The 25,852-nt window shown below is 41.8% G+C and overlaps 3 protein-coding genes across 3 annotated transcripts; 1 reads left to right on the forward strand and 2 right to left on the reverse strand.

The window, feature by feature from the left end:
• Nucleotides 1–9,652: 9,652 nt before the first annotated feature.
• On the forward strand, nt 9,653–13,441 carry hpxa (hemopexin a). Its single transcript, XM_028990808.1, is given in 10 exon segments — nt 9,653–9,717; nt 9,876–9,907; nt 10,111–10,224; nt 10,394–10,551; nt 11,265–11,418; nt 11,499–11,753; nt 11,841–11,924; nt 12,455–12,579; nt 12,954–13,101; nt 13,212–13,441. Coding segments are annotated over 10 exon segments (1,365 nt in total).
• Nucleotides 13,442–14,598: 1,157 nt separating this feature from the next.
• Nucleotides 14,599–16,555, reverse strand: LOC114796554 (glutathione S-transferase 3-like). Its single transcript, XM_028990807.1, has 6 exons — nt 16,373–16,555; nt 16,238–16,289; nt 16,021–16,153; nt 15,795–15,936; nt 15,594–15,719; nt 14,599–15,105 (listed from the first exon to the last, which is right to left on the reverse strand). Exons 1-6 carry the CDS (start codon nt 16,457–16,459, stop codon nt 14,968–14,970), a joined length of 678 nt encoding a protein of 225 aa, XP_028846640.1. The 5' UTR covers nt 16,460–16,555; the 3' UTR covers nt 14,599–14,967.
• Nucleotides 16,556–19,416: 2,861 nt separating this feature from the next.
• On the reverse strand, nt 19,417–23,334 carry LOC114796615 (glutathione S-transferase 3-like). Its single transcript, XM_028990956.1, has 6 exons — nt 23,153–23,334; nt 23,029–23,080; nt 22,810–22,942; nt 22,435–22,576; nt 22,228–22,353; nt 19,417–20,519 (listed from the first exon to the last, which is right to left on the reverse strand). Exons 1-6 carry the CDS (start codon nt 23,237–23,239, stop codon nt 20,391–20,393), a joined length of 669 nt encoding a protein of 222 aa, XP_028846789.1. The 5' UTR covers nt 23,240–23,334; the 3' UTR covers nt 19,417–20,390.
• Nucleotides 23,335–25,852: the final 2,518 nt, after the last annotated feature.

Below are 25,852 nucleotides of genomic sequence, written 5' to 3' on the forward strand. Positions count from 1 at the left end.
CTTTTTGAGCGAACAAACTTCACAAATATTTGACAAGAGACTATAAGAGCAGATGACGAAACAACAGAATCAAAATCCTCTCTTTGGAATTTCATACACTGCTGTGAAAAATTCTGTCAGACATGTAAAGCCCCCATGAATCATGATGCATACACACCTGTAGGAGCATGCATCAAAAAAGCTGTGATCTTCATGATACATTTTCATATGGCCAGCAATAATGCAGGAACATTTCCACCCACCGAATTTAAATCAGCTTTACAGAGGAGTGTGATGAAAGAGCGGCCCACCATGATATCCAGCTGGAGGGCTGTATTACGGCAAATCGCTTTCTTTTCCTCCTTCTGCCTTTACGCCAGGATGATGAGGTGGTCATTCAAATAATATGGAAAAATCAGTCAATCAATACGTAACGTCAGCAACACCTACATGAAAAACAACATTTTATAATTGCATACATGGAAAGTATAGATCCCACTGGTCAAATATCAATGCAAGTATTCTCTTGTTCAATTTTGAATCATTGCCACAATGCATTTACAAATGCATACTGACTCATTATTGTAGCAATAGCTGCAATGTTTATTAAAGAAATAGTTTAGTCTCTAAAGTTCACCGAATTTTGCAACCACTTTTAACTTGACCTGCAGTTTAGCAGTTAGTGTTGATTCATCAATATTTGGTCGAGGCAAAGATCGATGGAAATTGGCCTAGATTTAAATTATCCATGCATACTTCCCCATCCATTCAGATGGTCCTCTGTTTAAAGTAGCCAATATAGAATCTATGGCTATTGATTCCCTGATCAGTCCCTTCAGGTTTTTTTTTGTTTTGTTTTCTGGCTTAAATTACACTGCATTTCACAGTATATCAAAAAAAACTTTTCTTAAAAGCCTTGCCTTAAATCCTTTTATTTTGTAGTGATTTCTTTCTCAATATTTTGTGTTTATGAGAAGTCTAATCTCTGTGTAATCCCACACATTAGATCCATAGTGAAATGAATGTACTTTTACTTTCGATTAAGTAGATTTGAAGCCAAATAATAAAATGTAAATAATTTTTGTGTTTTAAAAAATTCTTCTTCTTGTAGTCTTTTACCTCAGGCATTTTAATGCAAATGAATGGTTTGTGTACGTTGTCCACAATTGCTGTTTTGTAATCACCTGTTTTTCTACATGCATCCATTTGAAGCCTAATAATCTCATGTAGGCGTATTGAAGCCAACTGGAAATGATTTGACCTCCTGGAAAGATATCTTGACCTCTGTGTTGTGGCTGCCGTCTTGCTGGATGATTCACGTCTGTCCGTGTCACTAAAAAGTGTGTGCGCTTATGGAAAATACATCTTTCCACTTTGACACTATGACTAAGCCGGTGAAATTCAAGTCGCAGCTCCCACCTGCCCAGAAGCACATCTGCTCTCCTCCGGGCTCAGTCACTGCTGCTGTTTCCATGGCCACAAGATCACACTCTTTCATCTGGCAACAGGTTCCAAACAGCAGCAACTTCATGTGCTGTAGCAACTTTTGAGCTATAAGAAGGAGCATCGGTGAAAAAGTCTGTAAATAACCAATGGTTATTTTCATCCAACATTCATCTGACGATCTATTTTCTTTCAGTAAATAAAGGAGAAAATACACTCGCCTATGAACCAGAAGACCCAGGTTCAAATCCCACTTACTACCATTGTGTCCCTGAGCAAGACACTTAAACCTGAGTGTCTCCGGGGGCGACTGTCCCTGTAACTACTGATTGTAAGTCGCTCTGGATAAGGGCGACTGATAAATGCTGCAAATGTAAAATGTAAAATGTCTCTTCATGCACTATCATTCAAATTCATTTGAATTTGGAAATGCATGTTAAAGACATGTAGAATTTGTTTACAGAGCTTTTAAACCAATTTATTCTTATCCTAAGATGTTTATAGGGCAAAATAATAGATTTTTACTGTAGTATTTTCAAAATTGTGAGGGTATTCCTGTGGCTCCGGATTGAAAACATAAGTTACTGAGGACCCCTGAAATGCACAAGCAGGTGAAAATGGATTAATGGAAAATTATGATAGTGGCACATGATCTGAGGCTGCAGAAATATTGTGACCTTTTTCAGCTTATCAGCTACTTCATGTTTACTTGTGTCTACTATCACCACCCGCTACTGATGACGTCATGTTGTACTATATGGTTCAAAGTTCACAAGAGTGGGGAAACACAGAGGAATCACTGCCACCATGAGTGTCTTGATGGCTTGACACCAAATGACCTTGTCAAGACTTGTATGGGGTTTTCCTGGGAAATGGACTTGTAGGGCACAAGGAACAGTGGTGGCCTAGCGGTTAAGGCAGCGGCCCTATAATCAGAAGGTTGCCGGTTTGAATCCTGAGCCGCCGAGGTGTCACTGAGCAAAGCACCATCCCCACACACTGCTCCCCGGGAGGCTTTCTAAGGGTGATGGTTAAAAGCAGAGGACACATTTTGCTGTCTCACCGTGTGCTGTGCTGCAGTGGAGCACAATGACATTCATTTCACTTTCAGTGGGGAGGACATTCACATAAACACATAAATCACTCACACCAACATGCACCTACATTCACTTCACCTAGTGTACATGCCTTTGGGCGGCGGGACGGTACATGGGCAGAGCATGCTAACTCTACACAAGTCCGAGTCGGGATTAGAACTCACGACCTTAGCGGTGTGAGGCCACCTGAATAAATGTTTTAAATAATATCTCATTTTCTTTGTCAGCTACGGTGTTTTTATATCTATAATTCGAATAGTTGGTTTTCTATTATGGTGACAGTTGCTGAGGTTTATAAAGTGTTACTCCACTACATCAACGTAGACTCTCCTGTACCAAACTGGCTGCAACACCTGTATTGCATGAGAACTTTGACATCATGGCTTCATGTCTATAGGATGGACGGCAACGGAGCCACAGCAAGCTTTGGGCCAGTGCACATCCTTGCAAAGGATTTTTGTTCTTTATTGTGGAAGATGATAAAGAAATTATGTTTTATGAAAATCAGCAGGTAGATGGGGGTGTCATACAATCTCCATGTTCTTAACATTGAATATACTGATGTTGACATTGGGGTTTGTTTGGAGTAGTTGTCCTGTTGAAGTAGAAATTTAAGCAGAAATCATACACCTACCTGATGGTATTGTATGATGGATAAGTATCTGCCAGTATTTCTTAACATCGAACACATCATTAATCCTGACCTAACATCCAACTATATTTGCAGAAATGCAGAACCTAACCTGCAAAGAACCATCACCAGGCATTTGAAGAACAAACCACCTTCTGCTACTATTTTGAGTCCCAACCTGCTGGCATCTTTCCTGGTTTCCTGGCGAGTCGCTTGGCCTTGTTTCCATGTCGGAGGTGTAGCTTTTGGCTGCTACTTTTCCCTGAAGATCACTTCTGGCCAGACTTCTCTCGACAGTAGATGGATGTACCTGGGTCACACTAGTTTCTGTCAGTTCTGAGCTGGATACCTTCTGATTTCAGTTTTTCCATTTCCTTGGACAACAACCATGTGTTTGACATTGCCTGGTTTTTTCGTGCATCTTCAAAAAAAAAGCTTGAACATCACATCTGCTGTGTACAGTCTTGTCATATATGACATGTGTCATGAAACTGTCAGAACCTCATCTCGGTAGCAGAGTCTGACTGGTCCACAGAGTTGTAAGCTTCCTACGTAGCTGTTTCTGTTCCAGTAAATTACTCTGTTTATATGTTAAATTGGCGATCATTAGTACCTGCTTCATAATAATTGGTTGACGATACCCCTGAACATAATCCTACAAAGTCCCTGCCTTTGCACAAGCGAATCTATAAGGCATGATGCAGGTTTGAAGGCAGAGGGCAGTGATCCATGGTCACCTTCATTCTAACATGAAACACCTGCACCCACTCGCACCCCATCAGCACACCCCACCCCAAACGAACTTCCTGCAGTTCAAGCCAGACATTTGGGTCCTCTCTGAAACTGTTCCAAAGCCTCTTTTCCATGTGTGTGATTTGGGCTTGATATCCCCTTGTTTCAATTAATCAATTCATTTTTATATGGTGCTTTTTTCAATGAGCATTGTAAAACAAATAGAACAGTGTTCAAAGCCCCAGGTGTGCAAGCCAAAGGTAACTGTGGCAAGGAAGACCTCCCTCTAATAGGAAGAAAACCTTGAGGGGAGGTTAACTATCAGATAGGGTCAGTTCATGGATGTTGACCTTGTCACATGATCACTCAAAACTAAGAAACTTCCAAAGACGGATTTACAGTGGAGTGGATGGTGAAGAGCAGAGAAAAGACTGCTGCTCAGTTTTGTTCTCTGTGAAATAAACAAAATGTTGCCCTGCACTTGGGTCCTCCTCAAGGTCTTTCCCATTAATCAAAGTCATTTTAATAAAATGTTCTTGATTGCCCACTTTGTAATTTGTAATTTTCTATAAGCTTTTTTTATAGCACTTTTTTTCACACATGACTAAATCTTTTCCAGAGTACTCTGTTTGTCTACTTGCTCTCAGGTCTGTAGTGGGCAATAATTACACTGGAAATGAATGAGCTCCAGAGCACCAGATTTTAACATTAGCATTCTTGCTGTGTACACATTAAGTAAATAAGCAAGCTGTTCTCAGTCGCCTGTCTCTGTAGAACGTGGTGGGTTTTGGCTAGGATTTAGCTTGTGGTCTCTTTCATAACGCTTAAATGTAGATCCTTTATAATGATGCTCTTTGAATGATAAGGCTTTGGTACAGTTTATCAAGAAATCCGTATAATGTTGTGTACATTATATAGGTTTTAAGAACTGTATATTTAGCAGGCAGCTTATGCAGTGTTTCCTAGCAACATCTTAGACTGCATATTAACACAGAGAGATTCTTTTCACATCCACACACACAAATCTTGCCACAAAGTCTGAGTGACAGGTTGACTATACTGCCCCGTGGCTCAGGGACCTCCGGGTATCTCCTTTTAGTGCTGGAACAGGAAGAGTGAGAGAATCTTCTTAATATCAGCATTTGACACCCAACTTGATAATTCAGCTACTGCGTTGTGACCACTAGAGGGGCCTACAGTCACAGACAGTAGAAGAACTATAAAGGAGGTCATATTTGCACATGCTTAAATTGGTTAATTTATATTTTGCTGCAACAAGACAGCAGAGGATATTGTATGGCTTACAGGGGATCATTTTATATTTATTAGTGTCACAAGATGGAGGACCCAGTCACAAGTGCTTCAAAACAAAAGGATACATATGTTGTATATACATACACACACATACACAGACAGTGGTTTAAAAAACGGGTTTGCCCCCCTCTCTGATTTCTTCGTTTTTTCCCATGTTAGTCACATTTATATATTTCAGATTATCAAACAAATGTAAATATTTCTAAACACAAGTAAACACAAAATACAGTTAAGTGAAGGATTTTATTATAATAATAATATGTAATAAATAAAGTGATGCCACCTCACCTTGGCAGGATTCGAACCAGCAACCTTCTGATTACAGGGCCACTTCCTTATCCACTAGGCCACACTATGTGACAGAGTATTTCACCCCTAAACCTAGTAACTGGTCGGGCCACTCTTATTAGCAACAATTGCAATCAAGACTTTATTACAACTGCTGTCTTTTACAGCAATGTGGAGGAGTTTTGGTTCACTTATAGAACTGTTGTAGTTTAGCCACATTGGTTTTTGAGCATAAATCACCTTTTAAGGTGATTTTTTTCTTCAGCCAATCAGAGGTGGACTTGCTGGTGTGTTTTAGATTATTGTCCTGATGCAGAACCAATGTTCATTTCATCTTAAGGTCACAAACATGGACTGACAATGTCCTTCAGGAGACTTCATGGTTACATTTATCACAGCAAGTCTTCCAGTTCCTGAAGCAGCAAAACAGCCTCAGACAATCACGCTACCACCACCATATAGATATATCATAAATATATATATCAGTTTGAGTTGACTTGGTTTCCTCTAGCTCCGCCCCCTGCCCAGAACCAAAAAATAGGCTCCTCATCATAAATCCTGTTTTTTTCTCAGGTCACATGCTCCAAAAGTCTTGGGGAATGTTAAAATGTTTTCTGGTAAAATTAATACAAGCCTTGATGTTCTTTTTGTTCAGCATTGATTTTGGTATTGGCCAGTCTCTCTTATGGTGGAGACATGAACATTGATCTTAACTGAGGCAACTGAGGCCTGAAGTTCTCTGGATGTTGTGGTCAGCCGGAAGGTTCACCACAGATCCATGTCTTCATCGATTGTGGATAATGGCTCTCGTTGTAGTTTGCTGGAATCCCAAAGTTTTAGAAACATTTTCCAGACTTATTGATCTCAATTACTTTTGTATTTGTTCCTGAATTTCTTTGGATCTTCTGGGTGTGGCTAGAGATATTGAACTCAGGTTTGATGAACAACTATTAAGTTGTGTTTTAACTAGCAGGGGCAATTTATATTTAATATTTATTGATTATCTGGAACATTTAATTGTGACTAACATGGGAAAAAGTAAGAAATCAGAGAGAGGGCATACACAGTGGTGGTGCAGGGTAATGCAGTGGGAGATTGGGGCAGACAGATTAAGCTGAGGCGAACTGAAACACGATACAGATGAAGACAGACAGAGGTGAGGGCAGACAGAATTACTTTAATTACCATGAATTCTTGCTCAATTCTACAAATCTCACCTCAGCCTTTTACTTGTGAATTGCATCAATCCCAGCAGACAGTGGATGTCAGGCTTTTTATTTATTTAATACATTTGAATTACTCCCACTAATGCAATGCAGAAAAAAACACTTAATGTGCAGCATGCATTGCAACTTTGTTGAAATGCTGCTTACAGCATTTTAAGACATAGGGATCCTGGCCCTGTCTGAAGTACTTGACATCCCAGGATGTTATCCCCACCAACTTTCACCCAGACAAGTAAAGCCCACCACATAGGTTCCTAGAAAAGCTTGTCTAGACTTCTGGGCTTCAAGCCATGTCCCAGCACAGCGATGCACCAATTTGCACCCTATTCTCTAACAGGAATTTGCATTTTTGACAGTTCGCCCAGCTTGTCAAGGGAACCTAATTTTCTGATATTCAAAATGTTCTTCCCAGAACCCTTTTATACTTTAGCCTGTTTTAGTAAATATGTTATAGTGTCATATCATGATGTTTGTTTCCTTGAGCCACTAGTGGCACTGGTGTTATGGACACAGATACTGTTTTTCATTAACACCCTGTCTTGATTGTCCACGATTATGCTCATATTTTTCACATTGTACATCAGTCCTTATTTAAGCCTTAGCTCATTATATCCGTCAGAATGATCTGTTCTGTTTGTGTCCTTCTATTCAATTATTGTCGCCTCCTTCACAAATCACAAATGCTTCAGAAGGCGGGTGTTTCAACACTAATAAGCATTAATTAATTTGTGGATGTAAATCCCCACAACGTTATTTTTTTTACAAATGATGAACATGAACAGGGCCTGGGGTCAGTACCTGGTCCGTACCATTTGGTCACAAAGTGGCACACACAGAATAAGGGATTCTGGTAATTTGCCGATTGTGCAAATGTGCAAACTGGATCTGGCAACCAGCATGACTGGCGTTAGATGTACAGATGCATCTGATGAAGCCAATATGTTTTCACATTTGAATGAGAACATGTGTAGACTGAGAATGCAAAGAATACACTTGCAAGATGTTATTGCAAGTTCATTCCAGAACTTGGATTTGAAAGTAAGTACTACATAGCACCTCTGGATTTCAAAAGGCAGCAACATTTGGAAGTTACACAGGCTTGATGCCACAGAGCCAGGCAGAGCAGTGGGTCTGTGGGCTGTGGGATCATCAGGGTACAGAGGTCTGTGAAGCTGGCAGCATGCCCTCTCTGCGAAGAGCAAGTGTGGCCTTCAACAAGAGGGGAGGCGTCCAAAGGAAGAGGGCCGAACGGTCAGTGACTCAGGCAACGTGAGGCCTGATCAGAGCCGACTGTGTGGTGAGCACGTCCCTCATTCTGATGCCCTTTAGCCCAGCAAAAGCTGTGCAGGAGCGGTGAGAATAAACGACTGGTGGATAGCAGTTAGCATGTTTACTGTTTGTGCTGGAGTTTTGCAAAAATTGTGCTGTTTATCACATGTATATCTGTCTTTTAGCATGAAAGAAAATGTAAAAATAAATGCTATTTGGAACAATGTCTCCCACACAGTCTGATTTTGAATAAATGTATGCATACTGTCATATAATTAAACTGTATTCAACTGTATTATTTCAGTCAACCAAACTGTACAATTTTATGGATTATACACCAATATTTGATCAACCTGCTGGAAAACTTGCCGCTAAAATCCTGAAAGCTGAGCTCCATCTGTACCCAAATGTTGATTATTGGCACTGATGTAGTAAAATGTAAAGGTGTAGTGTGAGCATTATCATGACCTTTGTAATCGGTAGATGAACCTCTTAATCCAGATCAGGGCCATGGCTGCCAGAGTTCATCTCAGGGCACTGGATGCACGATGGGAACTCTGAAGGCCTGGGTCGTGAGGACATGAGGACCATAAAATGGTCATAAAAGCCATTCAGATCTGCTGTTTCCATCAAACTGTCCACAATATGGGACAATATATGTAATCTGTCCTGAGGATGGAGCTAGTGGCAGCATCCATAAAAGTTTCCTTTTGCAAAGAGGAGCCATGGATAATATCAATTGAATTTGCCTTTAAAGTGAACCCTGTCCATTTGTACGTATGGGACGGTTGACTAAATGACAAGGTTGTCACCCCATGCACTTAGCACAACATATTAATCCATTTATTAATAATAAATTAATTTGTGAGTGTAGGCTGTCCATCTTATTATTTGTGTTAATGAAAGATCTGGGATAGTGATTTAAACAGCTATGGCTCGACGTTGATCTCCACATCTAAGATGGAACGATCGAAAAAAACATTATGCTAATGTTTATCCAATCAAACTCCAGACTGAGAAGAGGGCACCAACTTGCTTTATTTATTTTTTATGCCTACTGTGTGTAACCATAGAATATTCTTCTGGGACACTCCATAATCCTAGGCCGACGTGCGGGGGTGGGAAATAAGCAAGCTTCAAAATCTTCAATCATCAAAAATCCTTTAACATATTGTAAATATATATTTAATATATATATTTAATTAATATAATTTTTCCAAATTAATTTAAATTGGTACATTAGAAAAGCAGGTTAACGCAATTGAATTTCTGGCATATTCTATATTTTTGCATCAATTCTTTTATTCAAGCATTGTATTTTCAGACAGGGCAATGTATCAAATGGCCTAGAAATGAGGCAGCTCAGTCTATATTGATCTTTTTCTTTACGTAGATAAGGCAAAATATTTTCCTTGAAACATCTCTACGTACCTTGACCACGTTTTTGGGAAGGGGCCAAAGGTGTAGGTGTAGGGCTTTGCTTATGTCTAAAAATGTGTGGTTGCATGCGTGCGTGTCCACCCCCCATGCTCTCCAAATAGCAGTTCTTGCCAACTCTGCCCACCACCCCTTTTCTCCCAGTGTTGTTATATAGGCTGTGGTCCAGCTGCAGGTCCTGCACCTTCCCCAGTCGAGCTCTCTTTCCAGAGGTTGCTCCAGAGGACCTGCTCACCATGAGGCTGCTCTCCCACATTGCGTGTCTCAGTCTGGCTCTGTCCCTGAGCCTTGCGGCCCCCTCGTAAGTGCTTGAGTCTATCTTTATTTTTAATTATTTTTCAGTCTGTTGCTTCTGTTTGAACAATTTTTCAGTCTAAAGAGACTTCTGTTTATTCTACACATTCTAGCTACTAGAATTGTTCAATTGTTATGATAGTTAAATATATTTTTTCTTTCCAGCCATCATGAAGGTCATGGTCATGAACAAGGAGGTAAGTACTGGTTACAACAAAAGTAAGAATTACCTAAACTATGTATTATTGGAATTTGGATCAGTATACAAAATAAGAAAAGTATCATGACACATCAATATTTAGCCAAAGTAGTATTATCATGAACTTCAGTGGAAAAAGTGTTACAAGGAATTATTAGCAATAACACACGATTATGTTATTTAATGTCCATCCTGGTCCAGATGAAGCAGGCAAAGGGCACGAACATCACCATGGAGCTGCACTTGATCGATGCAAAGGAATGGAGATGGATGCTATTGCGCTGAATGAGCATGGAGTTCCATACTTTTTCAAAGGTGAAGATGACATACCTATCGATTTAGAAGATGCATCTGGCTGATAGTAAATGTTTCCATTTTAATAAGACCTTGCTGCATGCTTGAAGGTCATATGTAGCTGTAAAGAGAAACATGAGGGGGAAATGATGGAGAAACAAATGCAATCCTGTTTATTCAACCCTCAAAGGTGACCACCTGTTCAAGGGCTTCCATGGAAAGGTGGAGCTTGCCAATGCGTCCTTTGCGGAGCTGGATGAACATCACCACCTGGGCCATGTGGATGCTGCCTTCCGCATGCACATCCCAGATGCACCGGAGCATCATGATCATATTTTCTTCTTCCTGGTACAGTTCCACCTGTATTAATGCATTCACTACATCCTTTAACTATTCATTTCATTTTTTATCATGTATATGTGATCCATGGCTATCCCACTTTGGCAGGAGAGGGCTAGAGTATTGATTAATGTTATGGACGACAGCAAATTGAATTCTAACCATTACATTTAATGATTTAGCATTAGCATATTGACATTATAAAATGTAGCCTAATAAGCAAATTCATAACATAAATTCAAATTCATAACATAAAAATAAATAAACAACCTATTTAAGCTTTTCAACAAGTATGATATTCTAAAATTAGGGTGTAACAGAAATAGTAACAGCACAATAAAATCATATTAGTCAGAAAAAATATAACAAGTATAATATTGTCCATCAATTTGCAATCATTGTTTTATGGAATAAAGCATGAGGATGGTTTCTATAGTGATTAAAAGGCCAAACAGCGTAGCAATCAGAGGACAAAATGTGCAATTTTGAGCAACAGTCTGAAATGGACAAAATTTTGTCACGTCGGCCTGCATGTTTCATTCAGCCTTCAATGACAAAATTACGAAAAGTGAACAGCATTTTGGTCCCATGGGTCTTTTGGGGAAACACCCAAAATGACATGACAGACCATGACCACTGTTCTGAGACCATTGATTCATTAGGAGGAAATGGATCCATAACTAGTAAATGTACAACTAATCCCTCCTTCCCTTGTTTTGAAGGATACCAAAGTGTTCAGCTATTACAACCATACACTGGAGCCAGGGTACCCCAAAGATATCCAGGATGTCTTCCCTGGAATCCCAGATCATCTAGATGCTGCTGTTGAATGCCCCGAGGAAGACTGCAAAAGCAACCTGGTCATCTTCTTCAAAGGTGAACTGGCAAAAGACATAAAAAAATCCAGTTATTAGATGAGCCCACAGGAAGGCAATAGTCAGGTCTCCTTCTTGCAGGCGACGACATCTACCACTTTGACGTAAAAACCAAAAAGGTGGACGAGAAAGTGTTTAAGGGCATGCCCAACTGCACTTCTGCCTTCCGCTGGCTTGGACATTACTACTGCTTCCATGGACACGACTTCTCCAAGTTTGACCCCATGACAGGAGAGGTTCATGGAAGGTATCCCAAGGACGCTCGAAAGTACTTCATGAGGTGCTCCAAGTACGGTGAGCGAAAAGGGGGGCAGAGAAAGTAGCAGACAACTATGGGTAGATTTCTAAGTGGAGAATATACAACAGAATTATTCAAGAGTTTGTTTTAAACATTTCCCCATCCTGCTTCAGGTGATGACAAAGACCATGTTGAGAGGGAGAAGTGCAGCCGTGTGCACCTTGATGCCATCACTTCTGATGATGGGGGGAACGTATATGCTTTCAGAGGTAACCGAAAAGAAATGTCTTTTTTACTTTCCCGTTGCTGCTCTTAAATCCTGGCATTCGAATTGGAATGATCTATCCAGTTTTGTACATCAGATGCTGTTTGATGCGCTTGGAATCCCATCAAGTCAGAAAGGACTGCTTGCTAGTTATCTGTTTCTTATAGAGAAAGACCAACGTTTTCCACATTCTGTACAATTTAAACCTGCATTAGACATATCAATCACATGTAAGCAGTGTTTTCAGATGCCTATTTTCCCAACCGGGCAACACTAAGCACCCTCCTGGACCCTCCTCCATCCCTCCTGGATTTACTTTTGTTGTAATTGCCTGTAGTACCACTTGTTCGTGGCACTGTGGTAAATGTGATCTCCAGACCATGTGTGCTACCAAGCCAAACATGCAGATCGATACTTTCCTCTGATCAGTGGAGTAGATCATTCAGCATTCACAAAAGGCCAGATGGAAAATAAGTCGTGTTATAGGCACCGTCCTATAACTGACAGCACGTGTTTTCTGCGAACCATTTACAGGCCATCACTTCTTGCGTGTGGAGGGTGAGAAAATGCATGCTGACACCATTGAGAGTGCCTTCAAGGAGCTCCACAGTGAAGTTGATACAGTTTTCTCCTACAATGGTCACTTCTACATGATCAAAGTACGTTTCATTCTCTTGCACCCATGCTTTTTTTGCAGAGAGCACAAAGCACCTGAGCATTGTAAAGTAAAGTAAAGTGAAGTGATTGTCACACGTGATACACAGCAGCACAGCACACGGTGCACACAGTGAAATTTGTCCTCTGCATTTAACCCATCACCCTGAGTGTGCAGTGGGCAGCCATGACGGGCGCCCGGGGAGCAGTGTGTGGGGACGGTGCTTTGCTCAGTGGCACCTCAGTGGCACCTTGGCAGATCGGGATTCGAACCGGCAACCTTCTGATTACGGGCCCGCTTCCTTAACCGCTAGGCCACCACTGCCACTGTAATTCGAACAGAACTACATTCATTTTCTCCAATCTTTTTTCTTTACAGGATGATAAAGTGTTTGTCTACAAGATTGGGGAGCCCCACACACACCTTGAAGGCTACCCCAAACCTCTGAAAGAAGTGCTGGGAATTGAGGGGCCTGTGGATGCGGCGTTTATTTGCAAAGATCACCACATTGTACACATCATTAAAGGTATTTTTACCCATGTGTAAAAGATCGACGACTAGTATAGTGGGAATGTTTAGTGGAATTATTACGCCATTGAGGTAAATGCAAATGCTCACCAACTTTGTATCTTCCAGGTAAGACACTCTATAAGGTGGACATGCAGGCCAATCCTCGAGTGCCTAGCAAGGAAATTCCGTTCACCCGCTTCAAGTACGTAGACGACGTGATGTGCGGAAGCGATGGCGTCAGGGTTGTGGTTGGTGGTCATCTCTACCACTTTGAGAGCATAATGGCCATGGAGACAGCGAAGCACGACCCTGAACCCAAGAGTGTGCCGCAGGAGCTGTTTGGCTGCGACCACTAGAGGCACGACATAAGAGAGCCTGGGAAGATGGAACATCCATGAAACAACACATCTTATCCAAACCGGCACATGGTTCTGTTTCATTAGGTGCCAAATAAGCCCAAAAATCCACATTTCAGGCCTCAACTGTGTACTTCTACCTCTCTTAAGCTACTCTGCTCCAACACATTACTCTCACACCACACACACACACACTGTCTGCCTAATGTGTTTTCTCTACCACCCTACCGCTGTTCTTACTTCCCCACACAAAGGTCTTTCCTCTCCAAAACGAGACAAACGTTCCGTTATTTTCAATTAAAGGTTTAACAACACAATCTCTGTCTTTGCTTAATTATTTGCCATTGTAAAACACTTTATGGTAGTGTTGTACCCGTGCTTGTACTTGTACCGCACATGATCAAAAAAATGAACAAAACGTTTTTTCTTTTATTGCATAGTATGACGGATCTTCAGAAACGTCCAACAGACCTTCCTGTTAACCTACAAGCAGTTGGATTATTAATTTGCAGGGTGCAACATGAAAAAAACGCTGCCAATGTCGAGTTAAGGTGACAGACAGTCAAGGCCATGCTGCACGTCCTGCAGCAACGAGATAAGGAACACGCCTTGCTCGTAGTTGGCGTGCTGGTAACACAACTGCAGGGGAGGGGGTGACAAAACCAGGCAAATAAACAACCCACACTCACTCTCTGGCAGAAAAGTGCACGCTCAGGTTACATAAGCCGAAAGAACACACCCGATGACCCAAATGCTTGCTCAACGGCCAGAGTTCACACCAAATGCAGGATCATGCTTTTTTTCCCCCCTCGTGACAGAATGAAAGAACAGACACTTACAATAGCACATAAAACCATATAAAATATCAGCATGATAGTAAATGGCATAATCCTTCCACTTGCCTTATTATAAGAGGCGCAAAGCTACATTCTTCAGACAGAGCAAATGACTACATTTACACCATTTACCAGACACCCTTATCCAGAGCGACTTACAATCAGTAGTTACAGGGACAGTTCCCCCCTGGAGACACTCAGGGTTAAGTGTCTTGCTCAGGGACACAATGGTAGTAAGTGGGATTTGAACCTGGGCCTTCTGGTTCTTAGGCGAGTGCGTTAAGCACTAGGCTACTACAACAAATGACTGATAAAAGGTGATTAATGATAATACCCTGGCTTTTATTATGAAACATTACAAATTACAGCAAAAAGTTCAGGTCAATTTGCAGAAAACAGGCCTATTTTGGTGGAGGTGAAGCAATAAAGATAAATGATTAAACCCTTGGTGGTCATAATTTTGCAGTGTCCAGTGGATGGGTTTTTGTATGAAAATGTTCTTCCCAGAGTAAAAATAGGATTTACATCATTGTTCTTTTTGGTAGCACTGAAATTGGTCCCACACACGACAGAAATGTTACCTTGGGATGGTTTAGAAAAAAAAAAAAAAAATGTAAATTTGCTTTGTTTGATTGTAATGTTAATCAACTATTCTTGTAAGCATTTCACGTGTTTGTCCCCAAATCCATTTTACTGTACAGGAAGCTGCATGTTCAGCACACTCATCACTGTTTTGACGTAGACATCATCGGGCTGAGGCTTCCTCTTGCTCCCGGGTTGGAGGAACTTGCTGATTGCCGGCACAGCTTTCATTCTTCCTTGGAAGGCCTGTAATACCAAATGGACGTGAATCCATGCGCACAAACTGCCTATGACAATGAAATACAACACAGCGTTATCCAGAAGATAACTCAATAGAAGAAGTATAAGATTATGGTCTAGAAATTGAAATGAAAATTGCCTCAGTGTGATGTGAGTGAACCTGTATTTAGTGAAGAAATCATCCCTGGAGATGCTAATCAGTTTGGTGCATTTCACAAGCACAGGATAAAGGGGGAAATAATTTTTTTTTTTTTAAATTGTAGTAAAACATGACTTGTAACGTGCAGTTCCATCAGGAATGATGAGTTTGGTTGTAGCTTGGTGTGTAACACACTCACCAAAAAATTACTGGTTCTAACGCCACTTAGTACCATCATGTCCCTGAGCAAGACACTTAACCCTGAGTGTCTCCAGGGGGGGACTGTCCCTGTAACTACTGACTAAGTCACTCTGGGCAAGGGCGTCTGGTAAATGGCGTAAATGTAAAGTTGCACCTTCACATTGGGGAAGCTGGAAATGATTGCGGGAAACTTCTCTTGCAGCATCAGCGTGGCTTCAATCAGATGAACATCAGCGCAGCTCATCTTGCCGCCAACAAGGAACTGAGAACCAGCGAGAGCCTGTAAAACACAACGTAAAATCACAAGTCCGGTCTGGCCATCGTTCTCTTCTTTTATAATAATGGTCCTACAGACCTTCTCATAGGCCGGAAGATATCGGCCTGTGGCGCGGTCCTGGATGGTTTTCAGCTGAGCCTCTTTCTTCTCCGGTGGGGTGAAGGGCAGAATCATCATCATCTCCATCAGATCTCTCAGCCCTTCGGAATAGACGTCGATCCTAAAGACAAAGCGTCCATCGTAAGGCGGAGAAATGGCAGCTCTGCAGGTCACGCTTTAAACATTCCACCAAACATTTGCTCACATGGCTCGCTCCGAAACATCTTTCCCATACAGGTTGTATTTCCCAGCGATGTAGTTCAGAATGGCCTTCGTCTGAACAAGTTTCATGCCATCGATTTCGACCAAAGGGACCTGCTGGAACACCAGGTCTCCATCTGATGCCACACACACACAGAAACACGTTTAAACAGCACTTTCCACGTACACTGGATCCAGATGTGATGCTTTTTGCAACCCACCCTTCAGCATTTTCTCGTACTGCTCCCGTTTCGTGAGCAAGACCTCGTCGAACTGGAAGAGAAAGGGACAGACAGCGTGTTGGACCCGTCGCACGTCCCGCACACGAACTGCGGAGGAAACCGACCGGCACCAACCTCGACTCCAGCGGCGGCCAGAAGCCACCGGATCGACTCCATTTTCCCCCTGCCGTCGAAGTAATGGAGGACGACCTTCCCGGACATGCTGCAGGCGTCCGGAGAACCGAGAACCGGGGACGGAGGCGCCCAGGCGGCTTATATACGCGGGGCGCCGGTTGCGCAACCTCTTCTACTGCGGCCAGGCTGGCGGGTCCACCATAATGAATAAAACACTTTTATTTTCAGGCACTGAAATGTACCTAACAAAAAAAAAAAAAAAGTCGTTCATTTGAGAGAAAGCACCCACATTTGAAACGGCATCGCATTTTTTTTTACCCCCATTCCCCTCGCCCAGCTTTAATCTTCTTCATAACTTTTAAAAAAAAATCTACAATGGCTCTGGATCCTACTGGGAACGTGGACCATTTTTTATTAGATCAACTGGACTTTTATTAAGATGGTTTTGTTGGTTTAGCTGGTGGGTCAGTGGCGGTTTTTGATATGGGCGACATGGGCAGCTCCTCTTTCAAGAGTCAAGATTCAAGGTTCAAGATTCAAGGTTCAAGGTTCAAGATTCAAGGTTCAAGATTCAAGATTCAAGATTCAAGGTTGGTTTATTGTCAGTACCACAGTATACACAGTATACCGCATATTGAAATAATGTTTCACACAGACCCCCCCCCATCGTGCAATCATAAAAGAAAAATATATACACACTGAACTATAATAACTAAAACTGAAGCTTAAATACTGTACAGGTTATCTCAATGGGAGAAAAGTAGAACTTTTCTGTACAACGAACAGGTCGAATAGGACATAACTGGACAACATCGTGTAGGATGCTAGAATAGTCTGTTCCACTTTACAACTGCTCAGCAGGCTCTAGTACCCATATTGTAGTGTAGTTCAGCGAGGCTTACAGCCAGGAAATGTGTTTTAAATCTGTATATGGTGATGGTGATGATCCCTGTGTAGTATTGCAGCCTGCGATAGGTGGATCAGACAGATCGATTGAGGAGCTGTGAATAATGAGCTAACTTCAGCGTCTTTGTGAACTTTAAATCCTATCACACCCATAGATGCGTCCTCGGTGTGCCTGCTTGCTGCTGCTGCTGGGCTGAAGTCTCACACCTGTGGACAGGAGAGGGAGGCGGGCACATTTCCTTGGAATGGACATGACATAATTGTCTCTAAACCAATAAATACTCTTAAACTTAATGATGTCAGCAATTACATTTACACCCTTATCCAGAGCGACTTACAATCAGTAGTTACAGGGACAGTCCCCCCTGGAGCAACTTTGGGATAAGTGTCTTGCTCAGGGACACAATGGTAGTAAGTGGGGTTTGAACCCGGGTCTTCTGGTTCTAGGCTACCACCACCCAGATATCAGGAAAGCAATGATGGTTACTGATTGGATCATGATCATCCAATCGCAATCATGTCATGACTTGATTATGCTCTGAGAGAGTGACAGACAGCGGACAAGACATGCATGGCAGAGCAACTGCAGAGTGTTTATTTTCAATCAAAGGTATAAACCTGGCCAAACAAATTGGAAGCCAGTATAATCTTAACTGTTAGAAGTTATTTTGAACATATATCATATGTATAATGTATAGGACTTTTTCAAAGTCTGATGTCCATTCCAATAGTCCTCAGGAGTTTGGGGCGAGGAAACACAACACATGACAAACATGGAACTCCTTCCGGACCAGATCATGACAGTACCCTCCCTCCTAGGCACAACACCCGGCGTGCCCGCCAAAGCAGTCCACAAAGGAGGGAAGGAAGTCCATACACTGAGTCATTATGAGCACGAGTGGAAGATGAGATGAGACGAGAAGAGATGAGATGAACAGCTGAGAAATATGAATGATGACTGGTTCGGTATTCACGAAGGACGAGCGGCGGTAGTCCTGCGCAGACGGCTTCAGGCCAGTGTGGTACCGGCACCTCGTCCGCAGGGGCCCGCTGCTCCAGTCAATTTCTGGCTTGCCCCACTGAATGGGCGCTTCTCACCTTCAACACCACCAGACACGGTACTGAGAGGCAGGCGTCAGGACCCTGCGGAAGATGAAGCCAACTTTGGCCAGGGACAAGGGGGCTGGTGGCATCCTCCCGGCGAGTCGCGGCTCCTTTGATCTCAGCGGGGTGGCGACGGCTGTGTCCAAATGCGGTCGGCTCTTTCTGTCACAACCATTTGGCATGACGAGGCAGGTGAACAGAGATGATGAGACGAGATGACGAGGAAGAAGGACAAATTCGCACGACGTCACGATACAGGGGTTTAATTTGTGAAGAACAGGACAGGGGAGACATCTGGTAACATGCCGCACGTGTAACATAAGAAAGACCCGACGGCAAACAGAAACAAACAGGGCAATTTTATACAACTAAACAGGAGAAAACGATTAGGAAACATAACACATGACAAATGTGAAACTCTAGGATCCCAGACCGGATCCCAGACCCCTTCCGGACCGGATTATGACAATCTACAGTTATACATGTATTGTGTTCATCCGCATGTTCACATTGTGAAATTTCTTTTTTCTTGAAGGCTCCAGGTTTTCCTGGTGATGAGCTCTGTAAAGTGAAAGTGAAGTGATTGTCATTGTGTTACACTTCAACACAGCATGGTGCACACAGTGAAATGTGTCCTCTGCTTTTAACCATCACCCTTGGTGAGCAGTGGGCAGCCATGACAGGCGCCCGGGGAGCAGTGTGTGGTGACAGTGCTTTGCTCAGTGGCACCTTGGTGGATTACGGGGCCGCTTCCTTAACCACTAGGCCACCACTGCCCCTCATCGCTGTACCCTATCCAGGCTTTGATACACATATAAAACTTCATGTTCAGATCTGTACTCAAAGCCAACATCCAGTTCCAGATGTTTAGGTCATACCTGGTTAACTACCATGTGGAAAAACTCAGTTGTTTTGGCAGTTTTTCAGACATTTTATGTCCATCTTGTTTTCATTGTAGTAGATATGAAGAAATACTATTAAAAACATGAGATTAAAAAAAATCATTTTGTTAGAGTTGGAGAGGAGTCAGAAAATAGTTTTTAATTGTTTTTTTATTGCGGGTCTGAAGGGGTTAAGGTGTGTTCTCACAATGTGCATACAAGATGACCAGCACCAGCTCCCAGCATTATGCTTATTCTGTATGTTTGCAAGCTTTTCCTGTCAATCTTACCTACCCAATCTACCAATTTCTTCAACTTCAGCAAGTAAGGCTGCATGGATTCTCATGAGAAAATAACATACAGGGAATACATTTTATACCAGGTTGACTCAACAAGAAATGTGATTTCTCTAGGTTCAGAATAGTAGATAATTGTTCTTGTTTCAATATTCAGTGTCTGAAAAGCGAATACATGTTTGTTCTATATGGATGTATGAGAAAAGGCAGATTGCTTTGCTGTTGCAGCTGATATTTTTGCCAGATGCTTCTTGGTTGCATTCTTCTTGGGCAAGGAAACACAACATGTTATGTTTCCTAATTCGACCTTGAGATGTGATGATACGCTTTTCTGAGTCAGAACCAAATTCTGCATTGATCTGCTGTGGCCTTACAAATCCAAGAATATCGGGGGACCTTGTTCATTTAACACTGTTTGGCACTAGATGGCGATCGTTTCTCAAAGATGGAAAAACCTGTCCAACCAAACAACAAGACTACAACAAACCAGAATCTGCACCATTTTTTTTTCTTCATCTTTTAGTAATAGACGTTGGTCAGTTTCATGGCTTTCTTTGCTGTAAGATCTCCCATCATATTTCTGTGAATCAAAGAACTAGATTTTCCAGGTCGAAATTTTTATTCCTTATTGCTTAACACTGGCTATTTATTCATGGTTTAAAGACAATGCACACTATCCAATTTTTTTTTTAAGTTTCTAAAAATATGGATGCTTAAAACCAATAGCAAAATAGTGTAAAAAATAGTGTCATTTTCAAAGTTAAAATCTATACGCAACCACATTTGTAACAAGCATCAGCTATCCTGACAGCTTCTCATGCGCGTACGTCTCTACAACTGCGGCCTCAACACGGTCATCACGGTTTTGACGTAGACATCATCAGGTGGAGGCTTCCTCTTGCTCCCTGGCTGGAGGAACTTTTTGATTGTTGGCACATTCTTCATTCTGCCCTGGAAAGCCTGCGAAACAGATGAAACAAAAACGACAATATAAAGGTGGTATTTAAAGACACTTGACATCAACACTGCTATCATTCAAATAACTTAGAAAGTTAAAGCCTGAGTAATATTTACGTAGGTATACAGTATATGACTCATGCATACCATCGGCTATTTAAAATGTATTTTATCTCCCTTTTTGATACCATAAACTTAGACTTTGACCATTGGGCTCCTCTTCCTCTCTCTGTGGAATTGCCCGCTGTACCCGTTACAAATGACCCCCATCTCGTTGTCTAGCAAGGTTATTAAGGTACGGGAAGGTTGGCTGAGGGCTTTCGTTTGGAGCAAAAGGAAGCCCCTTATCATATTGGCAAGGCTCCAAATGACCAGCTCAGATGGAGGTTTGGACAAACTTGAGGTGCACCACAAGGCATAACACTACATTGATGGCGGACATTACTAGGCCTCCTGTTGAGGACGCTCTGGCTCATAATCACCCTAAAAACACGTATTAGCACCCTGTACTTAGCTCCAGCTTAGCCTAAAAATTCAAAGGCCACTAAACAGGCATGGAAAAACGATCTTGGTGTTACTGTAACAGACACTGAATGGCGGACGGTCTGGGTTTGTGCCATGGACATATCTGTTTGTACTTGGGTTTGTAATGTGTTTAGTTTAAAATTCTGCATTGCACACATATATCACACCTTCTCGCAAAAACACGTTCAATGTAAATTCTTTGAAATGGTTGACTTTCACTGCTTTTGGTCTTGTATAAAACTGCTAAATTATTGGTGGGATTTTCTGAACGAATGGTCTATCATCATCAACTCAGTTATACCCCTGGACCCTGTGTGTCTCATGCTTTATGTACCAGAAGGGCACATGATTCAGCCATCCTGCTTTTTTGAAATAGTGACATTGTTCCTACAAAGCAGTCATAGCACAACATTTCCCACAACGTTTCCCTAATGCATAACATTTATGATGCACTCTGCTTGGACACTTTCTACAAAACATGGGACCCATGCTTAAAACATGCTGGGCTGGCATTTAAGCCAGCCTAATTTGCCTGTGTCTGTTTGACTTGTTCTCTGCTTAGCATGCCTTATAATAGGTATCATTGTCCCTTGTATGTTGGTATATGGAGAAGTGAAGAGGAAGTCTGATGTGTTGCTTACTATTTTCTTTTTTCCCAGAATGGTTCTTTCTCTGTTCTGTTATGTAAGGTGTTGGCAATTCAATTAATACTTTTGCCATGACACTACCATTCAATAGTGGTTTTGGATGGGGAAACAACAGTTTACATCAAATGGGTCAAATTTGTTCATGTTGTAAATGACTGTGGTGGCTGTCTATTAATGATGGAATATCTGGATACATAGAGAGGAACTTTATGATAAACAATAAGTCTTGAGTTCCAATGGAATGCTGAGTTTCTTAATCCAATTCTTTCACTTTAAAAGGTTCATTCATTATTAGAATACCATTTTCAAATATTTGTGTGCTGCTGAAACCAGGTGCACTACTAAAGAAGCAATAAAACTGGCCAAATTCACATAACTATTTTGGTTATTTTTTATATTCAAACCCATTTCATAATTTTTACATGAATTTCTAAAACTAAAAATTCCTAAAACTTTTGAACGATAGTATACATACTCAACACACGGTGGCGCTAAAGCCATAATTAGGATAAGAGCACGAGGAATTATGTGAGATGCACCTTGACATTAGGGAAGCTGGAAAGGATTGTGCAAAGGTTCTCCTCGAGCATCAGAGAAGCTTCCATCAGATGAACGTCAGCACAGCTCAGCTTGTCCCCCACCAGGAACTGAGAACCAGTGAGAGCCTGTGCAGAACAACACTTTATCATGCCAACTATCATACGGTGTCCTACAAGAGGACCTTCTGGAACAACGCCGTCACGCACCTTTTCGTAGATGGGAAGGTATCGGCCTGTGGCGCTGTCTTCGAGGGATTTCAGTTGAGCTGCTTTCTTCTCCGGTGGGAGAAATGGCAGAGCCGTAATCATATCCATCACATCTCTCAAGCCTTCGGAATACATGTCAATCCTAACAGCAAAAAAAACATCATTTAGATTTACACCATTTACCAGACGGCCTTATCCAGAGCCACTTACAATCAGTAGTTACAGAGACAGTCCCCCCTGGAGACACTCAGGGTTAAGTGTCTTGCTCAGGGACACAATAGTAGTAAGTGGGATTTGAACCTGGGTCTTCTGGTTCATAGGCGTGGGAGAATTTGGACAGGGACCTATGATGGGTTTCAACCAAAATGAACTCACATGGCTCGCTCCTTAAGGTCCTTTCCGAGTAAATTGTATTTTCCAGCGATGTAGTTCAGAATGGCCTTCGTCTGAACAAGTTTCATGCCGTCGATTTCGACCAAAGGGACCTGCTTGAACATGAGGTCTCCAGCTGATGGTGCAGACACCGAATATAAAAAAATGACTACACAGGTATTTAGCAACTGAACGTAATGACACGAGGAGGATCTGACCAACCTTCAAGCATCTTCTCATACTGCGCTCTTGTGGTCAAGAAAACCTCCTCAAACTGTAAGAAAAGTTTCCGTCATGCAACAACAAGAAAAAAAAAACGTTCACGTTACAAACGTTCAGCACCGACCTCGACTCCAGCTGCGCCCAAGAGCCACCGGACCGGCTCCATTCGGCCTCTTCCATTGAAGTAATGCAGAACGATCTTCCCCGACATGTTGTCCAGACGCAGCGAAGCACCGTGGCCGAGACCCGAGACCCGAGAGTGCAGAACCGCGGCAGCGTGCGCGCTTTGTAAAGGGCGGAACCGCGCCTACCGACACAGTGCGGTCTGCGCATGCTCAGTACGTCCACTTCAACCAGTTCAAACAGTGCAATTCGGCCGTAGTCTAATTGTACTCTACACATGGGCCTTGTACCGGGACAACATAGAATTTATTATTAAGCACTACAAATAGACACTATTTTATAGACACAGCTGATGACTGCTGATGATTTGTATAAATTCCTGCATTTTTAGTTATTCTTGTAATTTTCATTCATATATGTAGCTACATATCATATAAATAAAAAAATAAATGTGATACTTCCACCTGAGTGGTGTATGTAGGTATATACAGTACAGGCCAAAAGTTTGGACACACCTTCTCATTCAACGTGTTTTCTTTATTTTCATGACCATTTACGTTGGTAGATTCTCACTGAAGGCATCAAAACTATGAATGAACACGTGTGGAGTTATGTGCTTAACAAAAAGTGGAGACCTGGCCTCCACAGTCACCGGACCTGAACCTAGTCGAGATGGGAACTCCTTCAAGAATGTTGGAAAACCATTTCAGGTGACAACCTCTTGAAACATGTTTTCAGTTATTTCACCTTTTTTTGTTAAGTACATAACTCCACACATGTTCATTCATAGTTTTGATGCCTTCAGTGAGAATCTACCAACTTAAATGGTCATGAAAATACAGAAAACACGTTGAATGAGAAGGTGTGTGTGAGAAACGTTTGGCCTGTACTGTATGGGTGTTTTGCAAAGTCAGCATGAGAAGTTTGCTGTGATGACTGATTGCAGTGGGATTATCGAAGGTAGCTCAGAGAGGGGGTTTAACACAGTCACACAGATTCTGCAAGTCACTACTGCGTTGTGTGTGTCAATGCCAGAAATTGGAAGGTCTGGATTCAGACAAGTTGCCCCCATTACGTTACAAAAGCCTTGAACGATACTTGGGCCTGCATGTTCTTAACGTATTCTGGTGGGTCTCTTCCCACAGTTGAAGGTAGGGTGTGGCTGGCCCTGGATTCTGTGTTTATTTTGCTGTGGACTGAGGGTTCTTGTGATATGCTCAGATTGTGAGGACAGGATCTAGCTCCTCTTCAACCCTGACCTGGATGAACGGGTCCACGTAACTTCTTTGTTACAATCAGAGTTAAAATGCACAGATGATACTGTGTTAATGCTAAACGGTTATTGAGGGGGAACTGGTCTTATCTTCAGTGTGTGATGCAGAGTCAAGGATGAGGAAACAAGGTGTGTTTCTCTTTCTTCAGGAAACTGATTGCAATGGGATTAAATAGGGCAGGTCCATGCAGGGTGGAGCACAGTCATATGGAATCTGCAAGTCATAATGCATTGTTCCCGCAAAGCCAGAAACTGGAAGGGCTGGATTCAGCAGGCCATCAACATGACATCTCTTTTTGTGATGATAAATGTTTTTTTTTTTTTAAGTATTGATATCAATTTATGAATTAAGGTTTTGAATGTTATAATGTATATAATGAATGTATATAAACTGTTACTTTCTGGTTAATAACAGGAATACAGTACTTATGGTCTTCGTCGATAAGTAATTGATTTAAAGCACATATAGCTGTTTGCATAAGTGCAGACACACCAAAGTAAATCTATAGGTTACAACATGTGCAAAGAAAGCGGATGATTAAGTAGGGAGATAAGCGATATATACGTGATGGTATGCAGTTCTTTGTAGGTTTAAAAAAAAAATCATATTTTTAACAGCATCTTAGGGGCTTCACTAAGTCGGTAGGTTGCTGTTTTATTGTAGTTGTGCAAAGCATATGTGTGAAACTTATTAGACGATATACACAATAGCTAATTGATGCTAAAGCAAATCTAAAGCAAAACATGAAGAATTAGGTCTTTCAAGCTAATATCTAGGTGCAAAGAGCATCACCAGTAATAAATCCATTAAGGGTGTGACTGACATGACATGAGGCTAGTTTACAGCATTACATGTATTCTGCAGCTGAATGCTGCCAATGCTCTTTTTGTTACAGTTTACACCATGTAGGCTACAATAAGAAAACATTCTACATGAATATTATACAGGATATAGGACAGAAAATCTAATATTAAAGCCAGCCATGTTTGAATAGGGCTACCTGAGTCTTAAGGGCATTTTATCCAACAGCTTAAAGATGCAACCTCTCACATGCTGAGACCGAAGAAAAGTGAAGTGATTGTCATTGTGAAACACAGCAGCACAGTGGCACAACGAAACATGTCCTCTGCTTTTAACCATCACCCTTGGTGAGCAGTGGGCATACATGACAGGCGCCCGGGGAGCAGTGTGTGGGGACGGTGCTCAGTGGCACCTTGGCAGCTCGGGATTCAAACCAGCAACCTTCCGATTAGAAAAAAGATAAGACTTAATTTTTATATAAAATTGTATTATTTCAGGTAAACAATTCCTTTTCCCCCAATCAAAAACAAGCAGTATAAAAGCATCGATGCACTTTGCACTATGGCTCTCAGCAGGTCACAACATGGTTATTGAGAAGACGTGTCACTGTAAGTGTTCTCTGATGT

The sequence above is a fragment of the Denticeps clupeoides genome, chromosome 9 (assembly GCF_900700375.1).
Source record: "Denticeps clupeoides chromosome 9, fDenClu1.1, whole genome shotgun sequence".
Lineage (NCBI taxonomy): Eukaryota > Metazoa > Chordata > Actinopteri > Clupeiformes > Denticipitidae > Denticeps > Denticeps clupeoides.